Source organism: Marmota monax, unplaced genomic scaffold, assembly GCF_021218885.2.
Source record: "Marmota monax isolate L192 unplaced genomic scaffold, Marmota_monax_Labrador192_F-V1.1 WCK01_AAM20220418_F8-fsc00296, whole genome shotgun sequence".
NCBI classification, from domain to species: domain Eukaryota; kingdom Metazoa; phylum Chordata; class Mammalia; order Rodentia; family Sciuridae; genus Marmota; species Marmota monax.
In genome coordinates, this window is record NW_026694723.1 from 927,358 (window position 1) to 950,000 (window position 22,643).

Here is a 22,643-nt window from a genome sequence, read left to right on the forward strand (position 1 = left end):
CATCTTAACCAACTGACCAAACCTAATATTACCTGTGTTTGTGATGGAATACACAAAGAACACATCACCAAGTAATTAGTATCTCTGCTAAAAATGTTTAATTTGAATCTAATCATGAGGAAATAATCACCAAAGTCCAAACTGAGATATATGCTACAAAAATATATGCCTATAATTACAAAAGAAGTCCCAACAATATTCTGTGGCATAGGCCCTATGGTTCCACCTACTTGCCAGGGCAAGGTAGGAAGATCCCTTGAGCCCAGGAGTTTGAGACCACCCTGGGCAACACTATGAGGTCCAATCTCAAAAACAAATAAATATAATAGTCTGGAGAACTATTCCAAATTGAAGGAAATTGGACAGTATGACAACTACTTACAGAATGGGGGAGGGAAACACAAACTATAAAGGATATTACTGAGGTCAAATGGGGAGCTAGTACTGTATTTGTTATATATTAATTTTCCTAAGTAAGACAAGTGAACTGTAGTTATGCTTTGGTTCTTAAGAAATAAATGTTGACATGTAAGTGAAGAATGAGGAATAAAAAGTAATCTTTCAGGGCTGGGAATATAGCTCAGTTGGTAGAGTGCTTGCCTTGCATGCACAAGGCCCTGGGTTTGATCTCCAGAACCACACAAAAAAAGTAATCTTTTACCTGGTTCAGCATAAAAATAAAACATACTCGCTAGTGAAGCAACTGTGGCAAAATATTAACAGATAAATCTAGGTGAAGGATATATGGTCTTAAATAATCATTCTTTCAACTGTTTTAGAGGCTTGGTAATTTTCAAAATTAAAACTTGGGGAAAAATTCACCCTGTTTCTTCTTGGTATTTTTTCATTAGAAAAAGCATTGCTTGGGTCTGGGGTTATGGCTCTGGGTTCGATCCTCAGCACCACATATAAACAAATAAATAAGTTTGTGTACAACTACAACTAAAAAATAAATATTAAAAAAGCATTCCTTTCATACAAGGAATATGTTAAAACATATGTAAATTAGAAAAAAGAAAACATAATGTACCCGCTCACTGCCTAAAACAGAACATTTATCAATATCAACAAAGCCCAGTAAGCATTGTCCTCACTGCTAAAAGATATAATCACTGTCTTCTAGTATGTTTATGTTCCTATTGTTTTCTATATAAATTTGATCCACACTCAAATTTCTGATTTTAAAAATAAACACACTACAATGATTCCTATTACTAATGTTGACATTATATGATATATTCTAAGACAAATGTTAGCCAAAATCTCTCTCTCTCTCTCTAATTTGAGGTGCTGGGGATGGAACCGAGGGCCTCAAACATGCTGTGAAAATACTCCATTGCTAAGTTACCTCCCCAATCCTTTTTTAAATTTTGAAACAGTCTCACTAAGTTGCAGAGCCTGGCTTTGAACTATGATCCTCCTGCCTCAGCACCCCTCGTAGCTAGATTAGAAGCGTGCATTAGCTCTATCTCATTATATCTAATCTTCAAGGCTGCCTTACACCTTTATTTACCTGGTGGCTAACAAATGATTATGTTAAAGCATCAATCTAGTTCATTTTTAAAAATAAGAGGAATGGCCCAGTTACTTTTCTTGGCTCTTTCTCCTATTACTTTACTGAAAGTAAACTGTACTTAACTACCAGCAATCAGTCTAGTACAAAAAAATCATGGCATGTATAGGCTTCATCCACTGACTCTGTGTAAAAAAACTGCTACATTGTTTCCTAGACTTTCTTTTACTGATGCTAAAATGTTTTTTCCCCAAATAGAAACTGCAGAGATGATTATATGCCCAGGTATTTCTTTGCCACCCTATGTGAAATACTCACATAGCCACACAATGATTATATACATTTTCTTATCTTCATACTGAAGATAAGACACACACCCTAAGATTTCCACAGCACTCATTTCACTGAAGTCTGCTCAAATATTACCTCCACCTAGAGGCTTTATAGTAATCATTTATTCTCTTTATGTTTTTCTTCATAGCACAGTGACATCAGTTAATGTTTTTGTGTAGTGGTCAATGTCCTACAGTACAAGTTAAGCTCATGAAGGAACTTTGTTGCCTTCTCTGCCTTGAACAGTGTCTGGCAAAGAACAGATACTCAAATACTTGCCAAACGAAAACTCTCAACTGAATCATTAATAGTTCCTTTTCTGTGCTTACTGCATTCCATCTGTTACCAAGAGAAATTCAGTATTTTTTTCTCCATTTGTTAAGAAAGAAAGAAAGAAACAAACAAAGGTAAGGAAACAATATCACCATTAATTTCTACTTCAGAATGTAAACATTTCTAGAACATTATGGAAGCCTTACTTGTCCATCAACATTACCTGTTTTTATCAAATACTGTCATTTGTGCAACAAATGTCTTTTCCCCATCTTCACGATTTCGTTTCCTTCTGGCTGGAAGTTCTTCATTGACATCTGAATTTAACAAACATTTCTTATAAATCAAATATTCAAACAAAAATGTTATTCATGATATATGGTCCCTTAACACAAAACATGCTACATTTATCCTAAATGAGGCCACAGACGACATTTGTTCCAATTTGCAATTTTACCATATGTGTATGCCCTTACTAGTTTATATTCACTGACACTAACCCATATCTTTGCAAATGGTGGTTTCTGTTTGACACGATCTTCTTTGCTAAGCAAACTCCTTAATCACTGTTCCTGTTTAGGAACTTCAAAAAACACTTCAAGAGTCACAAAGATTATTTCCTCTATGGTGCTTCTCCATACACCTCTATTATAGAACTCATCATTTTACCACATTTATTTCTTGCCCATCTTCACATGCTAGATTGTGAGCCTTTGGAGAATAGGACTGATTTACCCAACCTGCACCCCACCCCACATCTATATGTTGGTCAGATGATTCTTTCAAAGATAAATTGTTGAAATAGATGAATGGGTAGAGGGATAAATATGTGATAAATATAATAAAATATTTGTATTCAAGCTGGATGTAAGTAGAGGTATGCACCTGAGTCCCAACACTTAGGGACTGAGACAGAAGGACCACTTGAACCCAGGAATTCAACACTGTCCTGAACAACAAAGTGAAGTGAGTCTCTATCTCAAAAAAATTAATTAATTAATTAAAAAGTTCCTGTTTTAATGTAGGTAGTGAGTAGACAGGTATTTACAATTCTTTCAACCTCAATAGAGGTCTATCAACAACTAAAAAAAAATCTGTGTGCTAACAGATCAATTAAAAATATCAGTCTTTCCAACTTTGGAAAGGTAAGGTTTTAAAATAATCAAAACAATACTTCACAAACAACGATGAACATTATAAAGGAATACTGATTCAGTCATTTTTATTGACCACCCTATTCTCCAATGATGAAATCTAGTAAGATTATTAAAATAAAAATTACCAATATTTTCATTGGTTTCTCCATTTATCATTCCATTAAACTCTCTTCTTCCCGGACGAGTCACTCTAAATAGCAATGAGTAAGACTTCACCATATGGCTGTTACTAGGTTCAAATTCATTACTGGAAACTGCAAGGGACGGGAAATTTCCAGGTTTTGTTTGATTGAGGTCGGGATTCAAAGGCACCTGCTTTTTACCTGTGGGAACTTGTCTTATTGGACAACTTACATCCTGCAAAGGTAAAGATTATTAAATTAAATTTATACATGAGCAACAATACAATGAAATTTCTAACCATAGCTACAGGAAACATGGTATAGGCCATGCTTACCAAATGCCATGTTAAAACAATCACTGTTTTGGAAACTGTGAAGCAAAGATAAAAAATGTGGAACTATATTCCAAATATTAAATCAACTAAAGATTTCTGAAATATGATGAAAATAATGACACAGTATATTCAATATCTAGATGATGGTCATACAAAATAGTTTTATATTGGCAATTAGGGACTGGGGGTGTAGCTCAGATGCAGAATGCTTAGCTTGTGTTCTATTCCAGTTAGTGCAAAAGAAATATGGAATTAAAAAATTATGCTTAAAATGCTAAATCCATGTAACTGCAACATTTACCTTAAATTTTCAACAATATCTGGTGCAGATGAACATCACCAGAATTGAAAAACAAGATGGCTGTAATAACCCCACAGTCAACATTATGAAACAAATTAATATTAAAAAATGTTTAGTAGAAGCAATAGTTACCAAATTCTAAGTAATGTTCTGTTAACATGTAAAGATGTTATGCTGAGGGCTGGGGCTGGGGCTCAGCAGTAGAACACTTGCCTGGCATGTGTGAGGCACTGGGTTCGATTCTTAGTACCACATATAAATAAATAAAATAGAGGTCTATCAACAACTAAAAAATATTTTTTAAAAAATGTTATGCTGAAAGAGAAAAACTGAAAGATACAGAGGACGGACCTTTGTGATGACAGACATATCTATGGTATTATTCTACATATTATATATTATCTTTTTTTTTTAAGTAGATGGACACAATGCCTTTATTTTATTTATTTTTACGTGGTGCTGAGGATTGAACCCAGTGCCTCACACGTTAGGCAAGCACTCTACCACTGAACCACAACCCCAGCCCACATATTACCTCTCTTATGGTAGTATCTTTTAAAAAACAAAAAAAAACTAGAATATTGGCTAATAGTCTACTGCACAAAGGAGTGTAAAATGAGAAATATCAAATCTCACTCACACCCCAAGTTCTAACACTACAGAATGACTAATACTGGCAGTTGACTATTATATCCTTCCAAGAAGACATTGGTGCTTTTTTAGAAAAACTAAAAAGAATCACATTACATTATTATTCACATTTTTTTTTGCATTTGAGGGAGATACTGGGATTGAACCCAGGGGCCCTTTAAAACCTGAACTACATCCCTAGCGTTTTTATTTTTTATTGAGATAGGGTCTCACTAAGTTGCTTAGGGCCTCACTAAATACCTGAGGCTGGCCTTGAACTTGCAATCCTCCTGCCTCAGCCTCCCAAATTGCTGGGATTACAGGCATGCGCCACCACACCCGGCTTAAATTCACATTTTAATTATCTAATTCCTGCACAATTTTTCCCTCACTGTTTGTATGGGGGTTGGGTAGAAGTAAGGAGCAATGTGTCCAAACTTTACATAAACTTTTTAATATATGTAATTATATTGCTGCTTCCTATGGCCATAGCCAACTTTTCACCAATGCTCCAGCAGTTTTCAACCCCCTTATCATCTTAATAAGATTCTGACAGGACATAAGCATAGGAACCTCTATATAGGTCAGTTCCTGTTTCTCTTAAAAGACTGAAGGACTTGAAGCTACTCAAAGTATATCTGTTGGCTTTGGTAGGTTGCCCAGGAAACTTAACCACTGTAACACTTGTTTCTATGGTGAAAAGATTTTATCTTCTAAATAAAAATTTGAAGCAATGTATTAATAAGTTAATGGCTGATAATGCTGATAACAAAATTTCTTTGCCTGAGAGTAGTGTTTCTTTTGGGAAAAAACCTCTCTCTTACCCCTTATTTAAAATTTTAATGAGTACTAATAGCAAGAAAGAACCTAACAGAACTGAAATGACAGTGAAGCAAATAAATTCATATCATAAAATGCTAAAATATAGCTTCTTTCCTTATCTCCAGATTCCTGTGGAGAAAGTTTTGTATGCATTATAAAAAAAACACAAAGTTATGGAAGGCCAAAAAGAAGTTAGTGTTATAATTCAGCCATCAACATATTTCTACATATGCATAAACAAGTTCAATTAATAAAATCATTCCACTTGATCTATCAGTATTTTATACATTACCTTTCTTTTTTTGTGGCAAACTTTGACAAGCAGGACTTCTAGGGTAACAGAATTTTGTTCATTTTCTGAGTTTTGTGATGGCTTATCTAAACAGAAAATCAATACTATAAATAAATACAGTATGTATTTTCCCAAGAAGTTTGGGAATTTCAAACAACAAAGACTTCCCACAATAAAGACTCAAAACAAGTTGATTCATTCTTCTTTCCCCAATTAAGTTCCAAACTTGCAGCAAACACTTTAAAAGCCTCTTTATATAGTAATTTAAATAAACCTTTCACAAGAAAAACATAATTACCTTCCTATATACCAATTACTTCTGATTTCAAGATTTAACATTTACGATAATAACATAATAAACTGCTACTAAAAAGTAATTTTGATAAACATAGTTAAACCCGCTTGGCAGAAATTATGAAAGAAATGAATATATACAGGAAAAAAAAAAGTATCTTTAATTTTTTCCTCCTTCCAAAATCTATTACTAGGAAATTTAAATTGGTTACTATTATATGTTTGTTTATGAGATACTAAACTAAAAAGGTTCTTTAATTGATCACAATTTTAGAAAAAGAAGTTAGTTTTGTTTTTTTTTTTAAAAACCCTTTCCCCAGAATTTATAGTCTAAATAGGAAAGCAAAACCTTGCTACTGTTTACTACCTAGGATAATCCCATAGCTTATAAAATTTACTAATTTCAGTTTTGAATACTAAAGTCTATATTTTCTATATCAATTAACAAAAGCCTTGCAAATTTTAGGTTCCAGAGTACTCCTCTATAATATGCTTGTCTTTAAAGTCCCAAAGGTTCAGAGCTGTGAATGTAGCTCAATAGAAGAGGACCTGCCTAGCATGTGAGAAGTCCTAGGATCAATCTCCGCTACCTCATAAAGTCCAAAATGTGTTAACTAAATATTCAATCATTAATTCCTCATTAACCTTCAACATAGAACTATTATAACAGATGAATATATCATCACATACATGAAGAAACAAAAAGTTTCCAATATTACTTTTTCACTTTAAAAATCATCTCTTCACACAGGGTGTAAGCATTTGTATCAGTCTCTTTGAAAGCTGAATCAGGATGAAAACACATGTATAGCAAAAAAATAATCCAACAGTCAAAACTCAGAAACAAAAACTCTCAGAATAATTCTCACCATGAAATTGGTACCCTAATAATCTCTATTTTTATTCTTAGCTCTTTTAGTAGCAATTGCTAAGCAAAAGTCTTCAAAACAAAAAGGGGAAAAATGCAAATTTTAGGGATTTTTCTTACTTTTTTTTTTTTTGTGGTGCTGGGGATTGAACCCAGGGCCTTGTGAACATGAGGCAAGCATTCTACCAACTGAGCTATATCCCCAGCCCTAGGGATTTTGACATTGATTTTGTATCCTGGTTTCTTAACGTTAATTCCTTTAAAAAAAAAAATGTAACTTGAATGAACATGAGAGGAAATGTACTTGCTTCTTCCTAATTTATGCTAATTTCAAAGTTATAATAGGAAATTGTTTTCAGGAAACTATCATCAGAGCTCACTTTCAGATTGACTTTTAATAATATATAGAAAAGAAACAGCGGGTATGGTGGAGCACACCTGTAACCCCAGTGGCTTTGGAGGCTGAGACAGGAGTATCTCGAGTTCAAAGCCAGCCTCAGCAATAGCAAGGTGCTTAGCAACTCAGTGAGACTCTGTCTCTAATAAAACACAATATAGGGTTGGGGATGTAGCTCAGTGGTTGAGTGCCCAAGTTCAATCCCTGGTACCCAAAGAAAAAGAAAACAAAAGAAAAGAAACAAAGTGAATTTGACCAATTTTCAAACTTTATATTTTGTCTTGGAGAACAGAAAAAATAGTTTAAACACACTGCTTCCCAAAGATAGATAGATAGATAGATAGATATAATATATATATATATATATATATATATATATATATATATATATATACACATACACACATATATACATATACGCACTTCAACAAGTCTCTGGAAACAAAGAGCAAATGAACCTAAAAGTTAAAATTATGAGCTCGGATACAGCTCAATGGTAGACCATTTGGTAGACCATTTGCCTAGCATGTGCTAGGCCCTGGGTTTAATCCCCAGTACCTCAAAAAAGAAAAAACAAAAGTATTAGATTTGATACATACTTTCAAAGTACCACAGAAAACCAAATATAGATGAATAAAAATAAGGATCCCAGAATATAACTGTAAATAATTTAGGGGGGGAAAAACATAGAAATGCCATTTGCCTTACTTCTTATATAAAAATGGACCAGATCTAAGTCAAAACCTGAAAATTACATTAGCTGATAATAGACATGACCAAATTACAAAAATCGTACATTAAAATCACGAGCAGGCTCAGTGGCACACGCCTATAATCTGAGCAGCTCAGGAGGCTGAGGCAGGAGGATCACAAGTTCAAAGCCAGCCTCAGAAACTTAGCAAGGCCCTAGACAACTCAGTGAGACCCTGTCTCTAAATAAAATACAAAATAAGGTTGGGGATGTGGCTCAATGGATGCGTACCCCTAAGTTTAATCCCCAGCACCACCACCCCCCCCAAAAAAAAAAAACACTTAAAATGTTCTACTATACTATTTTAATATAAAACTTCGTTGGTTTTTTTGTTTTCCAGCAGGACTTTGAATCAGTGCTAAGGTCTTTCACATGCTATGCAGGTACTCTACTACTAAACTATATACATATCCAGCCCCTTAAACTTTCTTACTGAACAATAAAGGAAGACCAACCTGGTCTCTGTTGATAGTAAAGGTTTTATTCCATTCCACCATAATTAGTGGATGTATACACAAATTAAGGATGGACTAAGTTTAGAGGCATTTTATCCATTTTTTAAAAAAACAACTATAATTTTCCCCAGCATGCTTTCAGGTTTTACTGAAGTAATATAAAATATTATATAATTTCCTTGGTTTAATGCCTAACATATAGATACTATCCATTATTTAGAAAAAAACATGATGCAATAACATTAACTCAAAATGTCTTTGCAGAATGGATTCTTTACCTATTGTGGTTTTTCTAAATATATATAGACATATGTATTTATTTAGTTAGTTGTCAACGAAACTTTATTTTTTACTTATTTATATGCAGTGCTAAGGATTGAACCCAGTGCCTCACACATGCTAGGTAAGTCCTCTACCGCTGGGCTACAACCCGAGTCCCCTATTCCAGTTCTAAGGCAATTAATTAAAATTTTCATCATTAGACTTCAAACCTGAAGTTCAAAAACAAGTAGCAGAGGGCTGGGGCTGATCTCAGCAGTAGAGCACTTACCTAACTTACACAAGGCCCTAGACTCCATTTCCAGCGCTGAAAAACAACAAAGAACACTTCCCCAATAGAACATCTTTCCCATTAAATGTAATCTTAATACCAATTTTTTTAAACATTCCCAAACATATTTGGTTGTTGGATGCCAAAATATTTAAGGTACATACCATTTTTGTGGAAGAAACCAGTAAATGTAAGCTGCAAATGAGCTGACAAGCTAAACAAAACAAACAAAAGTTTTCATCACATTAATATTCTATAATAAAATAGCCTAGACTTTAATTTATAACAGTGAAAGCCACTCCAGCTAATTTATAAATATTTGATTTTCTCATTCTTAATTGCTGTTCTGGCCCATGACTCCATGTGCTTTACCATCATTAAGAATGACATCCAAATGAGTATGTCTACTATATACTTTAAACAAATAAACAACTAAAATCCTCCAAATCCACAAAAATAAAAGCAAAAACAAAAACACAGGAATAGGGCAGGGAAAAAAAAATAGACAAAATGAGATGCCAGATAAATTACTGTGCTTTAGTGTCTTACCTACAAAATGGAAAGTTTCTCTTCCCACATTGCAAAAGGAAATTTTGATAAGGAGAGTTGAATTGATCCGAGTGTTTGACTTAAAGCAATGGAAAAATTCAACCCTCCTAATCCATGATGCAAACCCTTTGTTTTACATTTCAACTAGGAGTGAAACACCAACTACAAATCTACTATAGTTCTGTAATTCACTTTCAACATGCCATTTTCACTTTTTTCTGAAGAAGCTATTCAGAAGGAAGCATGAACCAGTGAGCCTTTGTTTTGAAAAACAGCTATTATCAATGAAAAACTATTAGGATGGGACAGAATAAACAAACACCAACAGCTTTTGTAAACCTTTAAAGCTCAAGAGAAAACAGGCTTATCTATTGGTCAGGAGTCGTTCATAACATTTTAGAGCACACTTTCTATGATGTGATACTGGCAATTCAGATTATAAAAACCAAGAGAAAACAGACAGGAAAGGAAAGCAGAACTGATCCTTTAACTCAAGAAATTTACCAGTGAAAAGAATGAAAGTAAATAATACTTACAGAACAATAAGAACCAGTCAAGGGTATCTGGTTTTTTGTTTTGTTTTTTCTTACATAATGGTAACAATCTAGATATTTTTTATAGTAGAAAGGAAGAGTTAAAGAAAGACATTGAGGCTAGAGCAATGACAAAAATGAGAACATATTATACACTAAATTTGCCTAGGACTCCTCTTTTCCAAGATATAGAAGAGGCAAGTAAGATATTTCGATGAAAGATGTAGGGATGCCTGTATTTTCTAAGTGAAGTAAACCATCCAACTGATAAAAAAAACTAGAGCAGGAACATTGTGGGGGCACTTCTAGAACTGTACTAAGGAAAGTATTCGAGAATATCAGTAGAGAACAAAATGACAATGGAAGAGTGGAAGTACAAAGGTTTAAGCAGTATTAGTATAATTTTTTAATATTTATTTTTAGTTGTAGGTGGGCACAATATCTTTATTTCATTTTTATGTGGTGCTGAGGTTTGAACCCAGTGCCTCACATTTGCTAGGCGAGCACTCTACCTCTGAGTCACAACCCCAGCCCCTAAAAAGTATAATTAAGAGGCAAAAACTGAGGCAGAGCTGGGTATGGTGGTGCACACCTATAATCCCAGCAGCTCGGGAGGCTGAAACAGGAGGATCACGAGTTCAAAGCCAGCCTTAGCAATGGCGAGGCGCTAAGCAACTCACGTCTCTAAATAAAACACAAAATAGAAAAAAAAAAAATTAAAGTAAAATACAAAATAGGGCTGGGGATGTGGCTCACTGGTCAAGTGCCCCCGAGTTCAATCTCTGGTACCAAAAAAGGAAAAAAAAAAAAAAAAAAGAAAGAAAAGCAAAAACTAATGATAACAATATCAACAAAAACAGTATACAATGGAATTCTTAAAAATAGGTAATTCAAATATTAGAAGCACTTTTAAATTATTTTGTGACATAAATCAGATGGTTTTAAAAACACGTGGGAAAGACTAACAATGAAAGAGGCAAGAAAAAAATTTTAGGGTTTATCTGGATTGCAGTGATTGATATCTGACTGTATAAGTTTGACAAAAGAACTAATCATACACCAAAAGGAGTGAATGAATGTAAATTATACTTTAAAACAAATAAACAAACAAAAGCAGACATTGGGGAATTGACTGACTATACAAACCAAAGAATTTTTCAAAGTCATGCAAATGTTTTACATTTTTGATTGTGGCAAAAATTAAAAAGTATATACATTTGTTAAAACTTGAACTATCAGCCAGGAGTGGTAGTGCACACTCATAAACCTAGACATTCGGGAGGCTGAGGCTCAAGGTCAGCCATGAAAACTTGTTGAGGGGGGATGGGAAGTTGATGACCTGTAACTTGATGATACAGAAGACCCCAGGATCAATCTCCTGTAGCTTTTTTTTAAAGCCTTGAACTATATACTTAAGATGAGTATATTTATTAAATGTAAACTATACTCAAAGTCGATATTTTAAAAGTACATTAGTCATTTACATGATATTTTACTAAAAGGATGGTTCATAGGATGGGCAGCGTGGCACACGCCTTTAATCCAAGCAACTTGGAGGCTGAGGCAGAAGGATCACAAATTTGAGGCCAGCCACATAAACATAGTGAGACCCGGTCTCAAAATAAAACATAAAAAGGGCTGGAGATGTAGCTCAGTGGTTAAGTGCCCCAGGGTTCAATCCCTAGTACGCACCAATAAAAGGAAAGAGAAGGAGGATAGTTCAAATTTTCCCATAAAAATGGACCCATAGGGTTGGGGATGTGGCTTAAGCGGTAGCGCACTCGCCTGGCATGCGTGTGGCCCAGGTTCGATCCTCAGCACCACATACATACAAAGATGTTGTGTCCGCCGATAACTAAAAAATAAATATTAAAAATTCTCTCTCTCTCTTTAAAAAAAAAAATGGACCCATAAATAAGATGCGTGTGGTGGTGCACACCTGTAATTTCAGTGGCTTAGGAGGCTGAGGCAGGAGAATCATCATTGAGCTCAAAGCCAGTGTCAGCAATTTAGCAAGACCCTGTCTCAAATATAAAAAAGGCTGGGATATAGCTCAGTGGTTAAGTGCCCCTGGGTTTGATCCCCAGTACTAAAAAAAAGTAATTTCAAAAATATTTCCTTAAAAAGTAGTGAAAACTCCAAAATATAGCTAAAAGAAACATTCTATAACTTCCACACGTTAGAAGATAATCCATTACAACTCTAGCCAACTCTTAGTTGGTTCAATTAAACCTATATACAAGGCCAAGTTAATCTTTCCTTTTTCTTTACGTTGGAAGATTGAACGCAAATCCTCATGCAGATTAATTTTCTGAAAACACCATTTTCTTCCTTTCTGCAAATTTTCTTTCCTTTTTTTTTTATTTGTTGATAGATCTTTATTTTATTTATTTATATGTGGTGCTGAGAATCGAACCCAGTGCCTCACACATGCCAGGCAAGTGTGCTACTAATTTTACTTTTAATATTTTCATTTTCTTGTATTTAAAATTCCTTTTCTACAACTTTTTTTTTCTTGGTACCGGGGACTGAACTCAGGGGCACTCAACCATTGAGCCACATCTCCAGCCCTATTTTGTATTTTATTTAGAGACAGAGTGTCTGAGTTGCTTGGTGCCTCCCTATTGCTAAGGCTGGCTTTGAACTCTCGATCCTCCTGCTTCAGCCTCTCCAGTCACAGGGATTACAGGCGTGAGCCACCACACCTGGCTGCAATTTTCTAATTAGTACCCAACTACCAAATCCATTGTCTAATCACTGCCTATAATATGGTTTCATTTCTTATTATCTTCATTAAAGCTTTACATGAGAAAATAGAATGATAAAAGAACCAGAAAATTCCAATTTCACTTCTGGTTCAGTTCTTAGTTGTGACCTGATACCTATGAGTACAATTACCTCTGTTAAGGTTGTGAAGTTTGCATAAAATAACAGATCCAGTATTCTCTCATTTTACCAAGACACCAAGCCCACCGATCCAAAACTTAAGTATAACATCTTTACTTTATAAACACTTTTATTTATTACTGTCACTATTCCTGCATACACATTCTTTTGAAATCTTTATATTTTATTGGTGTCCCTAGCAGTGTCTTACAGAAAGACACTTAATAAATGCTTTTTGTAAAGGATAAGAATGTCCTCCTAGAGTAATAGTTTTTGAAGGTCAGGGTTCATGGCCCATTTTACACTGTGATATTAACAGTATTTACACTGTTTTTCTGGGAAATGTGATTCCAAATTCTAAGTTCCAGCTGTGACATGCCAGAAACATCTTGTATTATTATCTACTCTAGAAAATATTTAAATAGTATTGTTCAAAATGTGGCTGTAAATTGAGGTCATTAGGTACACTTACCATTCCACAATAATGTAAGAAATTGAGAATAAGACTTTAAAACCTTTTTAGAAATTTAGCCGGAAGGAAGAGGATTGCAGTTTCAAGGCCAGCCTCAGCAATTTAGTGAGACTCTCTCTGTCTTAAAAATAAAAAGAACTGGGTATGTAGCTCAGTGGTAAAAAACAAAACAAAATAGAAACTTACAATAACAAAAACTATATAGAAATTTAACAGTGTGAAAATATCTTCAGCATGAGCAATGTATTTTACAAATAAAAGTATCAATATAAAAAAGGTTTGAAATTAACAATGGGAATATGATTTGCTGTACAAGATTCCCCCCAAACTCCCACCTCAAAGGATACACTATATATACATATATATAATCTAGAATAAGTGTAACCATTTTCACTTGCATCGGTGGTTTCTTCCAAGAAAAAAAGCAAACTTTTTCTCCCCCCTTTTTCTCTTCCCTCTTATAGCTACTATGTCCATATCCTAATTGTTTAAGCTGGATCAGATAAAGAAAGGGGGAAAAAAAACATGTAAGACCAATTTGGTTTTATTTAGGCTATAAAGAATCTAGTTTAGATGAGCAGAAAAAAGATACCAGATAAGGATTTAGTTCATCTACATGATGTTTCCTGTCCATACATTCTTAGGAAATAAGCAATATAGTTGCAAGAAAATGGATGAAGGTGCTTGCTTCGACAGTACGCGTATCAAAATTGAAATGATATAGAAAAGATTAGCAATGGACTCTGCAGAAAGACAACATGCAAACTATTCCATGTTTTTATATGACTGACCAAATTATATTTTTATACTGTGTGCATACACAAATATGTATAAGAATTGCACTAATATGTATAATTATAATCTACTAATACAAAAGTTGATGAAACATTTGCAATTTTGGAATAGTACATTCTAAACACAAACATCTGACAAGTTTTCAATCAGTCTGCACAATAAGTCAAAAGAGACTAACATTTTGAAACATGATTCATGTTAGAACTCCAAATTTTAATAGCCAGATCCAAGAAAGATATCAATGTTTATATGCCGAAAAGAGACCAAGATCAGTACCTCTAGTTTACACACACTAATCTGATAATGGCAGGTAAAAAGCTTGCTTCCAGGGTCATGGCTATGATTACCTCAAAACAGCACAAGTTGATAAGCTACTTGGCATTTATCCTGCTAGATAGCAGCCATTCAACTTTTCTTATAGAATTTATCCTATGATATATAAAGCTAAGGAGTTGGTGACTACATTGAGCCCATTATTTTGGAATCCAGGCTCCCCAAATATAGGGTTCAGACTCAGATGAAAACATTTTGTAAGTGAGAAGATTAAGTTGGATGTGGGAATGGTGTATGTCTATTACACATAAATGGATCACTTTCCAAAATTACTGCAGGGAAAAGGCATGTGCTACAACAGGCTCAAAGAAGATATTCTTACGTATCCTACAAAACTGTATTATCTGTCCATGGTCATCTGTTCAAGACTCTTTCCATGCCACTCTTCTTGCCTCAAAGGCTATATTCACCATATTCCTTTTTTTTCCTGAAACCATCTACCTGCTCATTCTCCCTCCTCATTTTACTCTTATGTTCATACACCACTGCACTCAGACCAGCCTGTGTCCATCTTTCAAATCATGGCTTTCACCATCACTATTTCCACATCCAAGAGAGCTGTGTCTTCTATTTTATATACTCATGGCTTCCCCATACTTTTCTTTCCCACAATTATAATTTTATTCATTATGTCTTTCCTCCTAAACATTATGCTCTATAAAGACAGATTGTGTTTTGGAATTGGTGTGAGTATACTTTATATACAACCAGAAGTATGAAAAATTATGCTCTGTATGTGTAATATGAATTGTAATGCATTCTGCTGTAGTATATTAAAAAAATCAATTTAAAAAAAAAAAAAAGACAGATGTGTTTTGATCACCATTATATCCCCTAGGGCTTATATATAAACCTGGGAAATGGCAGCCTAAGGAAATTGGACCCCCCAGACCTTGTTTCTGTACAAAAAGATGCTTATAATAGGGAATGTTTAGGAAGGGAAGATTATTAACTCAAAAGTTTGGATATTAACAACAAACACTGATAAAAGGCACTTGAGGGCTAGGGATATAGTTCAGTGACAGAGTACTTGCCAAGGATGCACAAGGCCTTGGGTTCAATCCCCAGAATCAAAAAACTAAAACAAGATGAAATAAAACAAAAAACACTTTGCCTTGTGACACTACTGAAAATATAGGCTTGAAAATACCCCCAATAAAAGGTATCTTTTGAGGGGATTTCTCCAACCACTAACACTGGGCTAGAAATGGAAGCAGAACAAAGAAGAGAGGAAACATTCTACTTTTCATTGCCCCTGCAAACACATTTGTAAGCAACTCCAATCTGAAAATCTTTTCAGGATGTGTTTTCTCTATGGAAATGCACTTAAAAGTTTAAGAATTATTCCAACTCTTTGGACTAGAGAATTCCAATATTGGCACATTACATAGCATAAGAAACTCTTATTACCCTGCTAGATTAATAACTACAGAAAAGCAAGAGATATTTATTCTAATAAGCAATGCTTGGTCCCCATACATTCAAAATTCGAGTGCCAGAAACAAGAGTTAGAGAAGATATCATATAAGCCATCCTAAAAGGAAAATAAAGATATTTAAAATATACATAACCACACCAAAAAAGCAAGAAGAAACATCAGGAAAACCTGGGAACCAAAGGTATAACCATAGTGAGTTTCTAAAATTTGCTAGTTCTGAAATTTTCAAAAGCTACTCAAAAAAAAAAAAAAAGAAAGAAAAAAAGAATTTTTTTTTCTTTTGGGGCACAGATGGTGGGTTTTATTGAGTTTTAAGGTTACAAATTGAGTTTTGGGGCTGTGGCTATGGCTTAGTGGTAGACCGCTTGCCTAGCATGTGTGAGGCCCTGGGTTTGATTCTCAGCACCACATATAAACAAATAAATAAGTAAAGGTCCATCAATAACTAATAAAAATATTTTTTTTAAAAATTGAGTTTTGGAGCTGAGGTTGTGGCTCAGTGGTAGCGTGTTTGCCTAGCATGTGTGACGCACTGGGTTCGATTCTCAGCATCATATATAAAGAAATAAAATAAAGGTCCATCAAAAACTAAAAAATATTTTTAAAAATTGAGTTTTAAGGTTACAAATGACAATTTTGGTCTAGTATCATAGATTGACTGATACCTTAGAAAAAGGAAAAAAAAAAACACGAAAGATATACGTTTTCTATTGTCTCCTTCTACTAACATTTTTACAAATGATTTCCAAGAACTTGGATCTAAAGTATTAGCCAGACACAGTGGTGCCTGCCTGTAACCCCAAGGGATCGGGAGGCTGAGGTAGGAAGATCACCAAATTCAAGGCCAGCTTTAGCAAGGCCCAAAGCAACTTAGTGTAACCCTGTCTCGAAATTAAAAATTAAAAAAGGGCTAGAGGTGTGGTTCAATGGCACAGCATTCCTGGGTTCAATCCCCAGTACCCCCACAAAAAATTAAACATAAACCAGGCATGATGGGAGATGCCTGTAATCCCAGCAGCTCAGGAGGCTGAGGCAGGAGGATTGTGAGTTCAAAGTCAGCCTCAGCAAACATCCAGGCACTAAGCAACTCAGTGAGACACTCTCTCTAAATAAAATAACAAAATAGAGCTGAAGATGTGGCTCAGTGGTAGAATGCCCCTGAGTTCTATTCCTGGTAACCCAACCCCCATAAAGAAACAAATAAATTTAAAAGCCATGAGAGCTGGGGCTATATCTCAGTAGCAGAGCACTTGCCTAGCACATGTGAGGCACCGGGTTCAATCCTTAGAACTGAATAAAAAGTAAATTAAAAAAAGGCATTCTGTTCATCTACAACTACAAAAAAATTAAAATAAAATAAAAAAGATGACGATGACCATGGAATACCAACTGCTTTTACACAAATAAAGATAGGATTTGGATTTAGAATAGAAGTTGCTATAAATGTCATAATCAACTCAGGAATTTGTACTTAAATTTTAGGCTATAGTACTATGGTATTTTTGTGTATGATGATTATCCCATTGAGTTCTGGGGATTAAATATACTGGGCTTGGGAATAGAGACATTACAACTTTGGAAGTACAGAAAAAACAAGAACTCCAAGCCAGGCATGGTAGCATATGCAGGAGGATAACAAATTCGAGGCTAGCCTGAGCAATTTAATGAGGTCCTGAGCAACTTGGTGAGACCCTGTCTCAAAAAATAAAACGGGCTGGCTATATAGTTCAGCGTTAAAGTGCCCCTGGGTTAAATCCCCAGTACCAAAAACAAAAAAACAAAAAGGAAAGAAAGAAAAAGAATTTCAGTACAAAATGCCTAGACTACTGTTGTTAAACAGATGCAGTATCCAATTAAACTCAAGGAGATCCCTGTGTCTGAGATGGTACAGAGAGAACACAGAAGAAAAATGCTTTTATATTATGATTTAAGATTTTAACTTCTAATTAATGTCACAAACAAAGACTTGCTTTGTTCTTTTTTTTTAATTTTTTTTTTTTAGTTGTCAATAGACCTTTATTTTATTTATTTATATGTGATGCTGAGAATCAAACTCAGGGTCTCACACATGCTAGATAAGGGTTCCACCACTGAGCCACAACCCCAACCCTTGCTTTGTTCTTTTTTAAGAACAAATTTGACAATAGATTTTTATAAGCAAAGTTTTATAGTGCTGGCATTATTTACTGGTATATAATGTACTTCTTACAACCCTGTGTGAAAAAGTTTAGTACAATAGAAATGGGCTTACTTTGAGATGAGAAATACACTTAAATAACTTGACTAGAGGGTCTGGCAAGTAAACTTAAAATGAAGCACTTTCCCAATGCATCTAGTATCCCTAGGAGCAAGACTGAGACATTCATAAAAATCTCTCACTGGAACAGCTAGATCCTAAAGACTGAAAATTTTGTCTTCCAAATTATAAGTAGGAATTTTAATGTAATCCTTAGATTTGTTCTTTACGTTGAACCCACGGGGTCAAAAAGAACAAAAGTTATTGGAAGAACAATTATGTACAAAGAACTGAACGGTATTATCTCCCTCATAACACACATTCTTAGGGAAGCTCTGTAATATTTATCAAAGACAATGACAATGAGATAATAATAGTTTAGCAGTGATGAACTAGAATTTTAATAGGGAAAATTAAGAAGAGAGTCTAGTTTTCTTATTATTATTATTGGCTCACTCGTCATTCTCATTTGAAACCTGAAAGGTCTAGAGGACACTTTATACTTAGGTGGTCAAGAAAAGAAGCGGAAGTGTCAGATCAGGCTCTAAGTAAAAAAAGGCCCTGAGAAGGCTGGGGATATAGCTAAGTGGTAAAGCACATGCTCAGACTGCACAAAGGCTCTGGATTCCACAAAAAAGACCCTGAGCATCCCAAGACCTAGCCCAAGGGTAGACAACCAACCAAGCATCTGGAATAGCAATTCAAGCAAAAGGTAAGTGTGCAAGGCACCAGCAATATTTTCATTTCTATTTTAAAGAGTACATAGAGCCAGGCGCAAGGGCACATACCTACAACCCCAGGGATTTGGGAAACTGAGGCAGGAGGATTGCAAGTTCAAGGCCAACCTCAGCCATTTAGCAAGGTCCTAAGCACTTTAGTGAGAGCGTCTCAAAATAAAAAATAAAAGGGCCAGGGGATGTAGCTCAGTGGTGAAGTGCCTCCTGTGTTAAACTCCCATTCCCCCCACCCCGACACACACACCAATGCCCACAAAAAAAGTACATAGACTAGGTAAAGATTTAAGCTTCCAGAGTTGACCGCCATACCTTATTTGCAAGTCAGAATTTACCTACATATTGAAGTACAAATTACACTTCAATCCTATAAGAATACAAGATATAAAACAAAAAACACTGTTGTTTTTATAATTTAAATAACATAATCAACTAATTCAACAGCCAACTCAAGATATAAGCCAACTACAAAGAAAAATGAAATCTTTTATCAGTCACTAAAACAATAAGAAAACAAATGCAGCACTGTTAAGCATATATCTTATCAAAATTGTAAAATGGATTAAAGAGAAAAAGAAAAATACATTGTAACAATTTCCTAACTCTGTTTTTTGAAAAGGACTTGGGAATGTGGCTCAGTGGTAGAGCACTTGCCTATGACACAACGCCCTGGGTTCAAGAACTGGTGGGGTGGGGGGGAGATCCATATTTTCTAGTTCTTCATTCTCTCTAAAAGCAGTCAATGAATGAATAACCACCATATAAGTTCCTGTTTCTCTTTAGAAGAATATTCACTTGTTAGTTTGAATGTCAAAGATAAAAACAGAATTTAAAAATGCATATTATCTAGAGTAAGGAGATAATAAACTAATCAGAATATAAAGGATTACCCAGATGTGTAATCCCAGCTACTTGAGATTACACATCTGGGATTAGCACACCTATAATTCCCATTACTTGAAAGATTAAGGCAGGAATATCCCAAGTTCAAGGACAGCCTGGGTAATTTAGTGAGACTCTGTCTAAAAATAAAACTAAAAAGGGCTGGGTTGTAGCTCAATGATAGAGTACCCCTGATTCAATCCCCAACATAATAATAAAGAATATTAAGCAATTAGTTCTAGTTATACATTTGAAAGTGTACAATAAGTAGGTTCTGTCAAAAGGGTCATAAAATTATATTTCGCATGATATTTAAATAAGAGAAAGGAAAGGATAGAATATGAAGATGATTATTTAGAAGAGATGTGACACTGTGAAGTACCTAGCACAGAAATGTGATTCTCCACTCCCTCAGGTGAGATGAACTGCAGAAATTACAGATTTTTATCGAAAATGGCACAAGTTGGCAATAAACAATAACAAACACAACTGCCTCACAAATAGTGAGTTCCTACACATGGTAGATATTCAAGCTAAGGCTTAAGAATTCTCTTTTCAGGGTCACTACAAAAATTAATTCCTGAGTTGGGTTGAATTTGGGCCAACTGACCTCTAAGGTTCCTTCCAAATCCTAATAGAACTGAGGTGATCACTAGGGAAATGATCACTATTAGGTTTTCCTCTTTCCTCAAATACATCACTTAATATAAACTAATAAGTTATCTTACCTATGAGATTCTTGCTCTCCTTTCATTTTCTCTACTTTTGATAACATATCATCAACTTTAAATGTCTTCCTGGAAGAAACAGATAAACAAAATAATCACTTCTCAACTGGGAAAGAACAAACAAATTACACTTTATTTTCACTATAACAGGCTAGATGGAAATCTGATTTTGATTATTTTTACCTAGATAAATTATGAAGGGTTCGCTGTAACAATGAATACTATTAAAACGTGTATGTTACAACACAGCAGACATGCTTTGTCATAAAATCTTTTGTAATTATTCCCAAATGAGTGATTTCTCCTTACCATGGCATTTGATTTATATTTCTTTTGACACAGTCTCCTACCTGTGAAATCTGTGTAAATATTTTATTTTTCCATATAGATTATAAGCTCCTGAAGGGCAGTGATTGCCTCTCTTCAAGTAAGTAGTGTTCGGCATAGTGCCCTATTCTTGGTAGGTATTCAAATTATCTATTAAACTAGGTGAAACAAAGGCAAATTATGTGTATTTTGAAGCATCTGTACCATACTTCTTTAAAGCAACCCAACAAAAAAGAACTAGCAGCATCACATAAAAATGGATATTCTATAAAGTATACCAAAGTTTATAAAACATCCTCAAAGGTTACAGTTGAATAATGTCATACTAAAGAGACAGTTTTTTAAAAGTCATGTAAAAATTTGAAATTAGAGGACATATCCATCAAATGATTAAATTGCTTATTATCTTTAAGTTGATACTTTTACGAGAAAAAAGTAATTTTTTCACAAAACAGAAACTGAAGTAAAAGCTCCCAAAGCAATTAAAGATTGAATGGGTTGTAAAACAAATCTCATTTTACTTCTCAAGGTAGATTATGGTATCTCCTAGAGATAGAGGTGAAAAACTTTATCCACATATAATTTGTTAATTGTAAGAAATGTTTCTCTTTTCTTAAGTGAATTTCAGGCTAGGCCACACTGAAATCCTATGCAATTTTATTTTTTGCAGTGCTAGGAATCAAACCCAGGGTCCAGTGTGTGCTAGTCAAGTGCTTTGTCACTGAGCTACATTCTCAACCCCAAATATTTCTCTTTATACCCTTTTATGTGTTCTCTTCAAATTTGGGACTTGAAATTTTACTGTACTCAAAATTTACTTATGACATCATAATGCTTGAATGCAGATAAGAGAAACTGAGGCCAGGCTCATTACTCAAAAACAGCTATTGCCACTTTTTTTTTTTTTTTTTGGCAGGACTAGGGACTGTGCTCTACCACTGAGTTACAACCCTAGACCTCAAAACAACTACTGTATTCAATTACTATAATGAAAATTATTAGTAGAGAAATGTTAATATAAAATAATGTAAATATATTACAATAAAACATTGGAACAGCAGTACTGATGGTCTATATTCCAGTGATTGAGAAGTCTCTATTTAAACAAAAGACCTTTTTTTAAAAAAAACTTCTCTGTTTAGAGTAACTAAAAAACTTCAATTTTGAAGTTTAACCCAATAGTCTAGCAAGAAATGCTTTATGAATGATGGCAATTCATTTTTTAATCTCCACAGATGAGAGAAGAAGAAAAATGAACTGTTCTAGGCAAGCTACAAAAACAGTTCAATATAAATGCTGAAAAGTTATTATTAAGGAGGGTTTAAAGTTACTGGAAATTTTTTTTAATATTTATTTTTCAGTTATAGGTGGATACAATATCTTTATTTTTATGTGGTGACCAGTGCCTCACATATGATAGGTGAGCGCTCTACCTCTGATCCACACCCCAGCCCTGGAAATTTTTAGGTATAATATGTTTATGTAATGATTAAGAAATTCTGTCTTGCAGTTGGTTGACTCCACAGATGCCCATCATGTGTATATGGACTCCATGGATTTAGAGACCGATTATACTGTTTTTTTCCTATTATGTTTTTCATAACTGTAATAAAGTTTAACTTGTAAATTACACTCAG

At 34.5% G+C, this 22,643-nt stretch overlaps 1 protein-coding gene and 1 pseudogene across 4 annotated transcripts in view; one reads left to right on the forward strand and one right to left on the reverse strand.

The window, feature by feature from the left end:
* Positions 1–22,643, reverse strand: part of Suz12 (SUZ12 polycomb repressive complex 2 subunit) — a 48,354-nt gene that overhangs the window by 18,757 nt on the left and 6,954 nt on the right. For 2 of the 4 annotated variants that reach the window (XM_046424023.1, XM_058572518.1), the window contains exons 4-8: positions 20,680–20,748; positions 9,258–9,307; positions 5,779–5,864; positions 3,402–3,633; positions 2,343–2,436 (exon numbers count right to left, since the gene is read on the reverse strand). In XM_046424023.1, coding sequence (XP_046279979.1) covers positions 2,343–2,436; positions 3,402–3,633; positions 5,779–5,864; positions 9,258–9,307; positions 20,680–20,748 — 531 coding nt within the window. The remainder of the gene's footprint in view (positions 1–2,342; positions 2,437–3,401; positions 3,634–5,778; positions 5,865–9,257; positions 9,308–20,679; positions 20,749–22,643) is intronic. The other 2 variants (XM_046424024.1, XM_058572519.1) reach the window with 1 other exon arrangement.
* Positions 14,214–14,313, forward strand: LOC124078932 (U6 spliceosomal RNA; annotated as a pseudogene).